Source organism: Falco biarmicus, chromosome 7, assembly GCF_023638135.1.
Source record: "Falco biarmicus isolate bFalBia1 chromosome 7, bFalBia1.pri, whole genome shotgun sequence".
NCBI lineage: Eukaryota > Metazoa > Chordata > Aves > Falconiformes > Falconidae > Falco > Falco biarmicus.
Window position 1 is genome coordinate 11,653,863 of NC_079294.1, and position 12,179 is coordinate 11,666,041.

Below are 12,179 nucleotides of genomic sequence, written 5' to 3' on the forward strand. Positions count from 1 at the left end.
AGAAAAGGTTAACTGATTTCTCAGTTCAGGAACTATACGACATGAAGTCAGCATGGTAGTTTTTCTTGATAATTGTATGTTGCTGCCTGCTGCTCTACATTTTGACAGCCATTTCCATAGTTGCTTTCATGAACAGCAGAAATATTCTCTCTTTTTCTCGCTCTGTCTGTGCTAACAGCACAATCAGGCCTGCTGGAACAAGGAGCCTGGAGAGGGTTCTTCAAGAGCAACAACACTTCAAGATACCAGTCTCTTGTCAATAATATCAGAGAGGGAGAACACAGGGAAAAGGAAGAAGTACAGTATTTTGCTGTCAGTGCCCTGCCGACACCCCGTTAGCCAGTATTTTAAGGTCCTGCGGATTCTTTACAAATGTTCTTGCTTGTTTTCATGGCATAATTGGCAAGGTGGTTTTCCCAATACTTAAATTTCGCTATGTATTTATCTTAACTCTGTGTGTGTGTGTTTAGGGATTAAGGAAGCAGTTTGTTACAGAAAAGTGCAAAATCATTTATTTTGCTAATGCTAAGGTTATTTTTCATGCTATGTCGCTTAAAAATTGTGACATTTTTATATTTAATTGTGGGCAGAGTACAGGCCAATCAGTTATTTAGAAGAGAGTATTTAAGTGGTTGTTGTTTGAAAAAAATTTCAGAAAACTTTGCATCAGACATGAAAAGATAGTTGAACTGTAAGGTTTACATTAATCATGTTTATCTTACAGTTAATATTACATCAGTGATTCAGATAATATTATAGTTATGTAAAGAATTAAAAGTAAGTGTGTACAGTCAGTGAAATATATGACATGTATTTAACAAAAACAGGAATCCTGAATTACTAGGCACTGATATCTAACAGTTACAGTACACGATGTAAATTCATCCTTAATTCTTGGCTAAACCAGTTATGAGGAGAGAGCTCGATATCTGCAAACAATTGTTCAACATCATCTAGAGCCTACAACATTTGAGGATTTTGCTGCTCAGGTTTTCTGTCCAGCACCTTACCACCATTTGCCCTCAGAGACAGGTAAGAAGTACAGTAAATAATTCCTTTTTTACACTCTTACTTGAAATGCAGTATCTTTACTTATAAAGACTAAAAATTCAGACCTCTGGACATCATTAAGAGTTACCATTAATTGGAGAAACTGTATGTACATATTTGAGAACCAGGGCAAAGTTGCCTTTAAATCTTTATTCTGTTGCCTGGCATCATGAGCCAATGCCTGGCATTAAGAGTTGGCAAGCTGCCTCAATTATAGCAACCAGACCCTGTATTTTTACAGTGAATTTTATCACATTCCCCTGTATAAAGTCTCCATGGAAGCACTGGTACTCCTTCATCTGGGCTAATTTGGGTAGATACATTATTTAATATAAAGTACACCTTCCTCTTAAGAGAGTTTTATGGCTCACTACATTTTTAGAATGTAAAGTTTTAAATTGGAAATCTGAGCGCCTTGCAATCATCCGGTTCGTTTCCAGGTTATTAGCTGCAAAGTTGGTTTTAAGGTCATTTCTGCTTTCCAGTAAAATACCTGTTTTATAAGAGGATACTGCATTTTCAGTTACTAATGAGAAAAATCAGTAAAAGAAAATGAGTAACTCAAGGCCTTCCTGTTCTGACATTTCTTGAACTCCTTATGATTATTTCATTATTTTATTTCCCCTCTTTTTAGATCATTAAATATCAGTTCTGTTTATCTGAAGGTAAGACAAAGTGTCCAAAAACCCCCTTTGTTCCTCTTACTTTTACTAGAGCACTAAGCTTGTAACCAAATTGTATGCGAACTTTCCTTGTTGCCCTTGTTCACACTAAAAAGAATTTCACACTGATTGAGAAATGAACACTACATCTTCTTAAAGTTTTAGTCTTTTACTAACCTCAGGTCTGCATGAAGCACTAACACTGGTTCTGGGATTAAGGTAACTAATGATAGAGACAGTTGTTGAATGAGTAACACTTTATTGTGTCGACCTTTGTTTCTCAGCATGACAAGTAGTGCTGGATGGCAGTGGTGTGTTTTGTACCCTGTACTGTCTTTCATTGATGTTGTAAGACATTCTGCAGTGATAACATAGGAGAGAAGGAGAAGAAGAATTTGTAACACTTGAAATTCCTGGTTCTGAAACCTTTATTTGATGATGAATAAATCAAAATGCTTCTGTGGAAAAGCTGTAAAACTAAATAAAATAAATTCTGTAAGAACAATTGGGCAAGTTGTCATCAAAATTTGTTTCCTAATCGCAAAAATAAACTCTAAATTATAGAAGAGTTGTGATAATGACTGCAGAAAGAATGACAGAGATGTTAAAACGTTGAGACTCCTTCACTTGAAAGTATAAACCATAAGTAGAAATGAGGTGCAGGTTCAAAGTCTAAGTGGTATAATAGTTATGCTAGTGCAAATAGTCAAGATGAGAGAGAAACAATTGAATGTAATTTAAAACTGATTAAATCAGTATTAAAAATAGTAATATAATTTAACGTATGAAAGCATTTGAGTAGGAAAAAATCTGTAACTAGAAACATTAAAAACAATAACCAGGGGTACCAGTCCTTGCCACATTTCCTACCTAATGCACTCAGTAAGTATTCAGACACTTTATGGCTAGCATATATTCTATATTCTAGTGCACTTGTATCAGTTCTGCCTGTTTGCTTTCGGAAGCCTCGTTCCAGGCTAAATCGTTCTGCCCTCTTCCTCTAGTTCATTCTTTCAGGGTGAAGCAAAGCTGCTTTTCTGTACTAGTTTGGTGCATCAGAGAACGCTGCTCTACAGTGGCAATTCCTGTATGCCTTTAAAAATTGTCCTAGTCATCCTTGGCATTCTCTAACGTGACCTGGAAAAAGATTATGATTTTTAGAAACTTGATTTTAGACTTAACGTTTCTATCAAATGTAACAATTTTCTGTGGGAATCTCGTTAATAGGAGCTTGTGATGTATTTCACATCCGCGTGTATGCGTGTGTGTATACTGTGAAACGTGATGTCTGGTCCTGAGGACCACGTTCTTCTGGACCTTGTGCTGTGCAGTGGACCTGACCAACACGTCAGTGTCAGGAGCAGCCAGGAGCTTCCTAGGACAGACATGCAGCACAGTGTGACCCGGCACCAGAGTCCAAGGACCTGTCCCCAGACCTGCCAGACTCTAAGCTTCCATGTCAGCCCAGGGAAGCGGGGGATGCTCTGGCAGTCCCGCTTGCAGCCTGGAGGCTGGCTGAGCCCTGTTCCGCCTGGGGCTCCTGCAGCTCGGATACTCGGCTCCAGGACAGAGTGCCTGGAGTAACACCACACCATCTGCCTCTAAGCTGACTCTGGAGGGCACAAATTCTAAAGCCTGAGGCAGGTAGAAATTTGGCAGTAATCTGCCAAAAAGGTTGCCCCAGGGCTTGGGGTTAGTCTGGAAACCACTGGTTTCCAGTTCTGGCGAAGGCAGACCTGTAAGCCAGGTGGCTACAGATGACCCAGAACTCTGACGGACCATCATCCCAAGAAAGAGTCCACCAGATGTGCTATTAAAAGATAGATACCCATAAGTTTCCAGAGTCCCTGAAACAAGCAGATTTCTTGAAAAATCGGTACAGAGCTCTGAATTGTGCCAGGATTGCACATAGGAGTGGCACTGGAGTCCTGCCTGGGAATCCACACGCACTCATCACCCCCAAGATGGCTCAGACAAAACCTTGCAGGCTCCCTGCCAGACATGTCCATGTCGCCTGAAAATTTCTGACCAGCTTCTAAAAATACATCACAATTATTTTTTTAAATATTAATTACTTCGTCTGTGTGTATTTTTAAAAGGAAAATTAATTGACCAGAAAAGACTAGAAAAAAATCCACATTTTAGATATTACAGACTTGATTCTTTAATTGGATTATGATCTCAAAGATTACAATTGCTGAATATGTTTAATTTTTATAAAATATTATATACCATTTCTTCTTCTAAGAAAGATCTATAGAAACTGTGAAGCTCCTACAGCCCATCACCAGGTGTTGTAATTTTGTTGTTGTTGGGGTCCCGTTGGCCGGTTTCAGCATGCCAGTTTTTTTCATTCGAGCTATGATAATCGGAGCAAATAGAGAGCATGCCATTTGGTAACAAACTGTTTCCCCAGGTTGAATTGATATTTTACCAAAGGCTCAGCCCTCAGCAGAAGCTGTTTCCTTCCTTACAGTGGTTGTTCTTCAGCACAATTGTGGCTGCTGCTGTTTTATCGAGATACTTAGTCTGCCTTGTCAAATTATCTGACAAGTCCACCGTCCCGTGTTTAGGAACCTGACTATTGTAGTAGATGTGTGCATTTAAAAAAAATGAGAGTTACCTGCACTGAATCACAGAATATAATTCAGTTGCCTCAGGATTTTTTATGTTGTGCTGACTGTTAAACGAAATAACTGCAAAGACTCTGTTAAAGGGAGTAACCCCTCCTACAGAGCGATCGAGCAACCCAGGTTTCTGTGACAGCAGACTGGGCTGAGGGAACTGTCAATGGTAAGCTCGATGATATTGAAGGGCGTATTGACCCCATAACGCTGAGACTCTGAGCTTCAAAATGTACTGACGGCTTGGGTTTGGGTTTTCTCTTATCTTTTGTCCCCTCTCTTCCTACTGAAAATTGTGCCTCAGAACAGTAAATCTTATCAATCTCTACATTAGTCTTTTTACATTAGCATCAGACTTTTTGACCCCAACAATCGTTCCAGTATTTTTCTGAGCCTGTGTTTCTGAGCCTTGCTCAGAACAATTCTGCTGCCCCGCTCCTGAAGTAAGTGGGATGCCACCGTACAGGCAAGGAGGCAGGGGGGTGTCGGGGTATCAGCACCTCAGCCGGGCACAAAACCCCAGCAGCCTGCATCTTCATCCCGCCTGCTGCTTGCTTGCTGTGTCACTTTGAACTGAGAATCTTTCTGGGACTGTGTTACCCCTTTGGGGGTGAGAGTGATGGTGCTTTTCTCACCGTAGAAGGGTCTGAGCAACATCTGTTGATGGTGCTGGTTGAAATTTGTGATTGGAAGTGAAGCTGAGATGCAGAAGCGAGGGCTGGTATGTCTGGCAGGGCCGGGAAGAGTTTCTCATTATCCCTTCTCCAGTCCAAACTTAGGAAGTGTTTTTTTCATTCCAAATCAGAGCAAAACCTCAAAACTTACTGAAATTTTCCCAAAATTTCGTATTGGAACAACTGAAGCTGAAACCTTACGTGTTAACTATTGTCCATAAGTCAACTGCTTGGGTGATGGTAAGCTGAGGCTCCTCAGCACTTTGAGGCAGTAAATTCAGTGTGGGCAGCTAGAAACCCAAACAGATCAACTTTCTACATTTAATGAAATGGGTTTACTGAAAAAAATAGAATATGACTGTGCAATTAAAAAGCATCCCATGATACACGCGAGGGGACAGAAAGAAATTATAATCCTGACGTTTTCTAGTTTCTGAACGTTTGGCTTTAGGAATTTATTGTCTTGTGACAACACTTTCCTTGTGTAATTCCTTCCATTTTTGTTTTAAGGCGTAGGGCAAAAGAGAAATTCCCTAACACTGATGAACAGCCACATGATTCATAAGCAAAACTGCAACCTCTAGATCCAGCCCCACCTCCTGCAGACTGAGATAGGGCAGTAAATGGTGGCAAGGGTAAGCTGTCTGATCTCTGCCTGAATCTCCGCTAGTGGAAAGGTTGGGAATTCTGCCAGTAGGTTTCACAGATACTAGCTGACCAACACTCATGTTTCCAGGCAGGTTCTGAAGAGCATTCTTCACTGGACGTGGACTCTGTTGCTCTTTTGCCATAAACTTCATCATTTTTGCTGTGTTCTTTCCTGTGTCTGGCTCTTAGTTCTTTCTCTCCTACTCAGTTCCAGTCGCCTAGGTCTTTAGACGGTCTCTTCCTCATCATCTCGCTTTGCAGCTGCGTTTGCAGTCCTTCTGCATCCACTTCTTGCTTCCTTTCCTCATCTCCCAAAATTAGTGAGAGACTTAATTGACTTGACTCTAGCAAGGCTCTGTTGAGCATCATGGATGACTTGGCTGGATTTGGACTGGAATTTGTAAGAGTGGCAAAGGGCACAAGCTGCACAAAAAAGATTGCCATCTTCCCTAGAGGTCAGGTGAGGGGCAATGAAGTATCTTAAAGGACCATCAAAATCTACCAACATGCACAAATTATATTTTCCTCTGTGGTCATTCTCAGAGATGGCACTCAGGAAAATGTTGACCCAGGCAACAAGGTGCGATAAAGCCAGAAGCACTGAGAGCAGCCTTACCATGCACCCTGGCTTACCAGCACCCTGTCAGTTCTGCTTGGTGAATTTCTCACCTCTTTGAAAGTCAGAACTGATGAGTGGGATGAGTCATGGCAATGCGTGTGTTATGATACCTCTGGATTCCTCCACCTCACCTCACTTCTAAGTCTGTGTGTAGTTAGGATTCTGGTTTACATTTAAATAGTTAATTTCCGAGTCAAACAACCAACACGCTATTAATAGGAGATCCTAAAATTTTCAAATGGAGGGTGAAAATGTCGCATTTCAACTTTGTTGATCCACCTCCTTGTTCAGAAGCAACTGAAATGGCCTTACATTACAGCCCCAAAATATCATAGCCCATCAGGTTATGATATTTGTCGCTTGTCAGCCCTAAGAGTTGAAAAATATGGATCACTTCCTGACATTTTTCAAACTCTTAAAAACCTCAACACATCTTATTTTACAGAACTTTCCGTTTCTAGGTCAGTTGTCAATAAAGCCTTCTTATTTAACCCTATTTTTATATTTTGGATAACTAAATATTTCACTGTCTAGAGAGAGAAAGATAATAACATTTTACAGTGAAGGTTTTAAAATTGTGAAGGGGAAACAAAACCTGCAAAATTTCTGTATGCCACATTTTATATCCACGTGTGTGTATGTGCGTATGTATGTATATATAGATATATATGCTTATCTAAAATCCAAAGAAATTTAGTTACTAATCAGTTTGTTGATTGCTGTCAGACCTTTAAATCTATTTTAAGTGCCGTTATTCTTCACTCTTCTGGTGTGGTATGTTCAGATGTGAAAATCACTTTACATGACTTCTGTTCTTCAATAGTTTTAAGTCAGTTTCTTTAAAAACATGGGATTACGTGTGAATCAGTGCTTCTGCCTGCAGGAATTGGAAGCGTTAATTTTAAGATACAACCAAAATAATACCGTAATTGAAATAACAGGGGGGAGGGAGGTGTTAAGATTGTCTTTATCCAACCCGTGGTAAAATTTCACACTAGGGTTTGACCCTTAGATGCAGACTAGCTTAAATACTCTGGGTTTTATTCTTCACGTGATTTCAGGTGTCTCATGTTGAGACTGGCTGTAATTTTAGCATACTGTGAAACAGCTGGGGAGCAGAAGCCATATATCAAGTTGCCATTTGTTTTTCCTTCTCAATTGTGTGTATGTGTGTGAGTATTTAACTGTTTTCACAGACTTTAAGCAAGCATTTCAGACAATGTTTAGGATGTATCTCAGTTGCTATGAATAAGTTTGCTGGATCTGGATAATGTTATAGAAATCTTTTCTTTCTCTCTCCCTTCTTTTTTTTTTTTTTTCTTGTAATGCTTAGTTGGTAAGTATGATGCTGGATTTCAGAGCTGTTGCTTCATTGCACATAACTAACTCATCACTCTTTTTAACCTGTAGCATGAGCAGCAATTGCATAATGAAATGCGAAATTCCGTTTTCTGTGCTCATCTGTTAATACCCTTCAATCTCTGCGGTTCGTGTCTCATGTCTCACACCTGTTATCTTTTATCTTTTCTCCTCCCCCTTCCTCACTTCTTTCCACTCCTTCCTCATCACTTCTTCATTCTCAACAAAGAAAGAAATGCTGTGATATTTCTTCTCCTTCCAAAACCTCCACTAGAAAGCATTGGCCACATCAAGGTAAAGGGCAAAGGCTTGAAACGGAAGGTCTTTCACGCTAGCTGTGAATGGTATGCTGTGCAAAACAACAACGGTTATTTTCTGTTCTCTAACTTCCACCATTTGAAATGCTTTAATTCCTTGTAAAATTAGAACAAGATAGAATTTCAGAAAATGAGAGTGCATGTTTCCCTGCCTGCCTTTTTGTATAAGGCATAGTGAGTCAGGCATTATTGTGCTTTTCCAGATTGTTTGGCCATGAAGTACCTAGTTCATGAACAGAATTACCATCACCAGCTGGGGAGCAAATAACAGCCCTTTCTCCTCCCTGTCACTTCGATGGGTTGTGTCAGTTTGAAAAAGATAGAAAGTGCTGTGCCCTCCCTCTGGAGCAGGCAGGTGATGGACCAGGCAAGGAGGACAGCCAGGTCACTAAATCACAGAGGTTTATGACAGTATGTTTTAAATGTACTCTTAGACTCCTTACCTGATGGCCTCGTTTGATTTTAGAGGAGTCTTTCCAAATAAATTGTGATCGGTTTTGAATGGGTTTTGCACCCCTTATATATAAAATGTGTACTGAGGGGGAGAGATCTTCGGTTCTGATTATTGCATTATTATTTTAAAGAATTACCAGTAATAGCATGATGTGGAAGAAATAGCAAGTCATTTCTGGCTTACTGAAGTCAGCAGGGGTTTCCCCATTGACTTCTGCGGGACTAAGCTTCTGTCCGTAATTTATATGGGTCAGAAGCGATCGGTGGCCACTGAGGTAGTCGAGTTCAATCAGGCTGTCAGTCTCTGTAAATGGCTAATTAAAATGCCATTCAGTTTTGTGGATGTGAGTGCATAGCGTTAATTTTGTGCACACGGGAAGGAGAGCTTAATTCTCATGTCGTATTTTCTCCTTTTCCTTTTGTGTGCCTACGAGGGAAGATTTGGAGATGGGCTGTTTGTAAGGAGGAGCCCTGTCCTCCTGCAGCAAGGGCGCGGGGCACGCTGGAGCACAGCTCTGGGCGCTGGGCTAATGCACGACATGCCGTTGTCTCAAATTCATCTTGTTCCTTTTACAAAGAAACGTTAACGTATAGTGCATCCAGTTAGTAGGATCTGTTCAAGCTTCTGCCTTGTGGGCCCTGTAGGAATTTGCCTTTGGAAGCACCAACTAAAGTTGGGATGGGAGAAGACATCCTCTCCCAGCTGGCCCCTGATTCACTCCACCTCTTCAGCTGCATTCCCAGAGCTCCCTTCATGTGCAACAAGCTCTTAACCTTCATGTTCTCATTAAAGACTGGATTCTTCTGGGTTGTGTTTTGGATAAAGGCTCCCCATCCCCGCGAGGGAACTGGAGGTGCTTGCTCTCCCGGTTAGCGGGAGAGCATCGCCCATTCAGTGCTGCCTCGGGTGCTGAGGGTGAGGGGGGGTCTGCAGTCCTGTAGCTCAGTGGTTTCTGGCATCATTTCTCTAGAGGTGGGTTTGTGGCAGTTGCTAGCTCGGCGTGCAGTACCGTCACCCACAGCCGGTAAAGGGCTAGGAGAGGCTGTGGGAGTGACAGCAGCACTGAAATTCCTCTCTGCCCCTTCTGAAATAGATCCCGTGCTGCGAGTGCGGCAGGCAGCACTGACCTGTCTGGTTCTTGCTGTCCTCTGCAGGCTTCTGCCCAGAGACTCAGCCGGGAGAAACTCCAGCAGCAGCAACAGCACAGGTGGATGGAACAGACTTAGCCTCTCCAATGTCTCCTCGGACTAGCAAAAGCCGCATGTCCATGAAACTGCGCCGCTCCTCTGGCTCAGCCAACAAGTCCTAAGTGGCGAGATGCCTGCAGCTTCCCAGTGACCAGCGGTCGGCCACCCTTCCCGCAGTGACTCACCGCCTTCAATGAAAGGATAATGTCTCTAATCTGTGTGTGCCCATCCCCTGCATCCCCCTTTTCTGTATGTTTCTTTTAAACAGTGACACTGGAATTTTACTTTAATATTTTAACTTTTGGGTTTTTTATCAAACTCCAGGCTGACTTTTTTTTTTTTTTTGGTGCAGTGCAGTGCAGTGCAGTTTGTCCTCTGCACCTTTTACCTTCCTGGATGATTGCGATATCTTAACAGTAGTCATTTTTAACGCTGGTTGATCTTGAGTCATATATGGAATTGGAGACTGCAGTTTGATTACACTATATTTATTGTGCCCCACTGCAATTTTCTCTGTAACAAAGAAAGAAATATGTACAATTTGAAAATGAATGTACAATTTTAAATTGAAGTTACGTTTGTAAAGTCTTTGTCAGATGTCACAATGTTAATGCACAGGATGTGTACAGATTATTTATGTTAAGAATAAAATAGTTCAGCGGGCTTTCAAGCATTACAGAGTCCAAACAAAATAACTTGCTCGTAGCACCAACTCTTTCTTCACGAAGCAATGTATCATTTCATTAACTGTGCAGGTGATGCCATAATCTATGCCAGAAAAAAACCACCACTGTGCTGAAATTCTACTTATGCTTGGCTTCCAAATATTTTTATAACGTTTGCTTTTCCAAGCGGTATCAATAGTAAATGCCATTGAGTTTCATGGGTTTTAGCCTTTATCACCAGGCTGCTGGGTCTAGAAATACATTCTTATTTCTTACATTAAAAAAAAAGGAAGGAAAAAAAAAAAGGGCACTTTCCTGATAGAAATTCATTGCTCTGATGATGTGTACTAGGGAAGAAAAGGGAACGTGCTCCAGGAGCCTGGCCTGAAATGCTGACAATTCCAACCCTGTGAGTGCAGGTTAGTACACACGTTCCACCCACCCAGAGGTATTTTCCTACAGAAGATGAAATGCTCACATTTTGAGTCTGGCAAACAACAAAATGCTGTTAACAAAATGTAGCATGACATCAGTACTAACTGCATGTGTAAATATATCATATGGGCAACAATAAAAAGATAAATTATGTATCGTCATTGATGTAGTATCTACAAATTTGTAATGGTTGAAGAGAAGACATGCTATTTAATAAGACAATAAAATTATTCTTACCAGCTTTTGTATATTAGTCATTCACCTCAGCGATTAGATTCTTACTCCAATTTATAGAAGAATAGCATATTGCGCATGGAGCAGTTAAGTGCAATGCACAGCTTAGTTTTCATCAGTATTTCATAAGTACACATGAGTTCTTAGGAGCTCTTTCCCAACCCAAAGCAAGAATGCCATACTGAAAACTTTTCCCCAGATTTTGTAAATACAATACGCGTAGCTCCGCAGGGAACTCAAGAGTGCAGAACATTCCCGCCTGCAGGCTGGTGGTTTGAGCACTAACTGCAGGAGCACTTAATAAATAACTGTCAGGTTTCTGTGGTCCGGAGCCCTTCGTCTTTGGCTGCACAACTGGAGAAAGGAGAGCGATGATTTAAAAAAAAAACGTAGTGACCTTTTCCAGGGGAGAACTCATTTAACTGCATAAATGGGCACTTTTACCTAAGCGTCCGTTACCAACAAATGATGGAAAAATGCACAACTTAAGATAATATGCTTTATTTCTGGCATATGAGAAGAGCTCGCTGCAAGTTTAGCCTCCTTCATCAGACAGCAAATCTTGGCTGCTTTAAGTTATATTGTATTAATGCATTTGTCCAGGTCCTGGAACTAAAACTAGGAAGTCCGTTAAGCACATTGAAAATAAAGCACTTATCGCTTGCATTCAGCCTTTGGGCATGATACACGTGAATCTTTTGTTGGGTGTAACAAAATAGAAAACTACAAAAATAATGGCCTTAGAGGATGCTAATCAAAAGATTGACATATTTTGCATGCTCATTTCAGAGTGTTAGAACAAAGACTACGGTCGGGATCAATTCTTCAGAAATCACCGGCTGAGCCACTTTGTCCTGCCGAATTCAAGAAAGGCATAAGCTTTGTTTTGAATCCTTTATTGAATTTGCTCCCCCTTATTTCTGGCCTCAACCTGCAGTCCCGTTTAGAAAGAAGCAGCGATGCGTGGCAAAATAAATAAATAAATAAATTAATAAATAAATACCGACCGAAATGTCAGTAGCTGGTACGTTTGACAGGATTTCCAAGCGTTTGGCCAGACTACCGTTAAAGCCAGGGAATACGCCCCTCGGGTTGCTTTGCCAAAGGTAGGTCTTGCTGGGGACAAGGGAGCCCGTCACCCGCGCACACGGTTCCCGCTGCCCCCGGGGCTCGGCGGAGCGCACGGCAGCGGTGCCGCTCACGGCAGCGGGGGGCGGAGGCCGCCCGAAAAGGCTGGGGCGGGGACCCGGA

General features: G+C 41.5%; 1 protein-coding gene across 12 annotated transcripts in view; it reads left to right on the plus strand.

Moving 5' to 3' along the window:
* RALGAPA1 (Ral GTPase activating protein catalytic subunit alpha 1) overlaps positions 1 to 10,935 on the plus strand; it is a 132,894-nt gene extending 121,959 nt beyond the window's left edge. For 6 of the 12 annotated variants that reach the window (XM_056344936.1, XM_056344932.1, XM_056344935.1 and 3 more), the window contains 3 exons: positions 908 to 1,032; positions 7,866 to 7,980; positions 9,562 to 10,935. In XM_056344936.1, the coding sequence (XP_056200911.1) occupies positions 908 to 1,032; positions 7,866 to 7,980; positions 9,562 to 9,658 (337 nt within the window). In that variant the 3' untranslated portion in view covers positions 9,659 to 10,935. Of the gene's footprint in view, positions 1 to 907; positions 1,033 to 1,684; positions 1,716 to 7,865; positions 7,981 to 9,561 lie in introns of all 12 variants that reach the window. The other 6 variants (XM_056344933.1, XM_056344940.1, XM_056344943.1 and 3 more) reach the window with 3 other exon arrangements.
* The last annotated feature ends 1,244 nt before the right edge of the window (positions 10,936 to 12,179 follow it).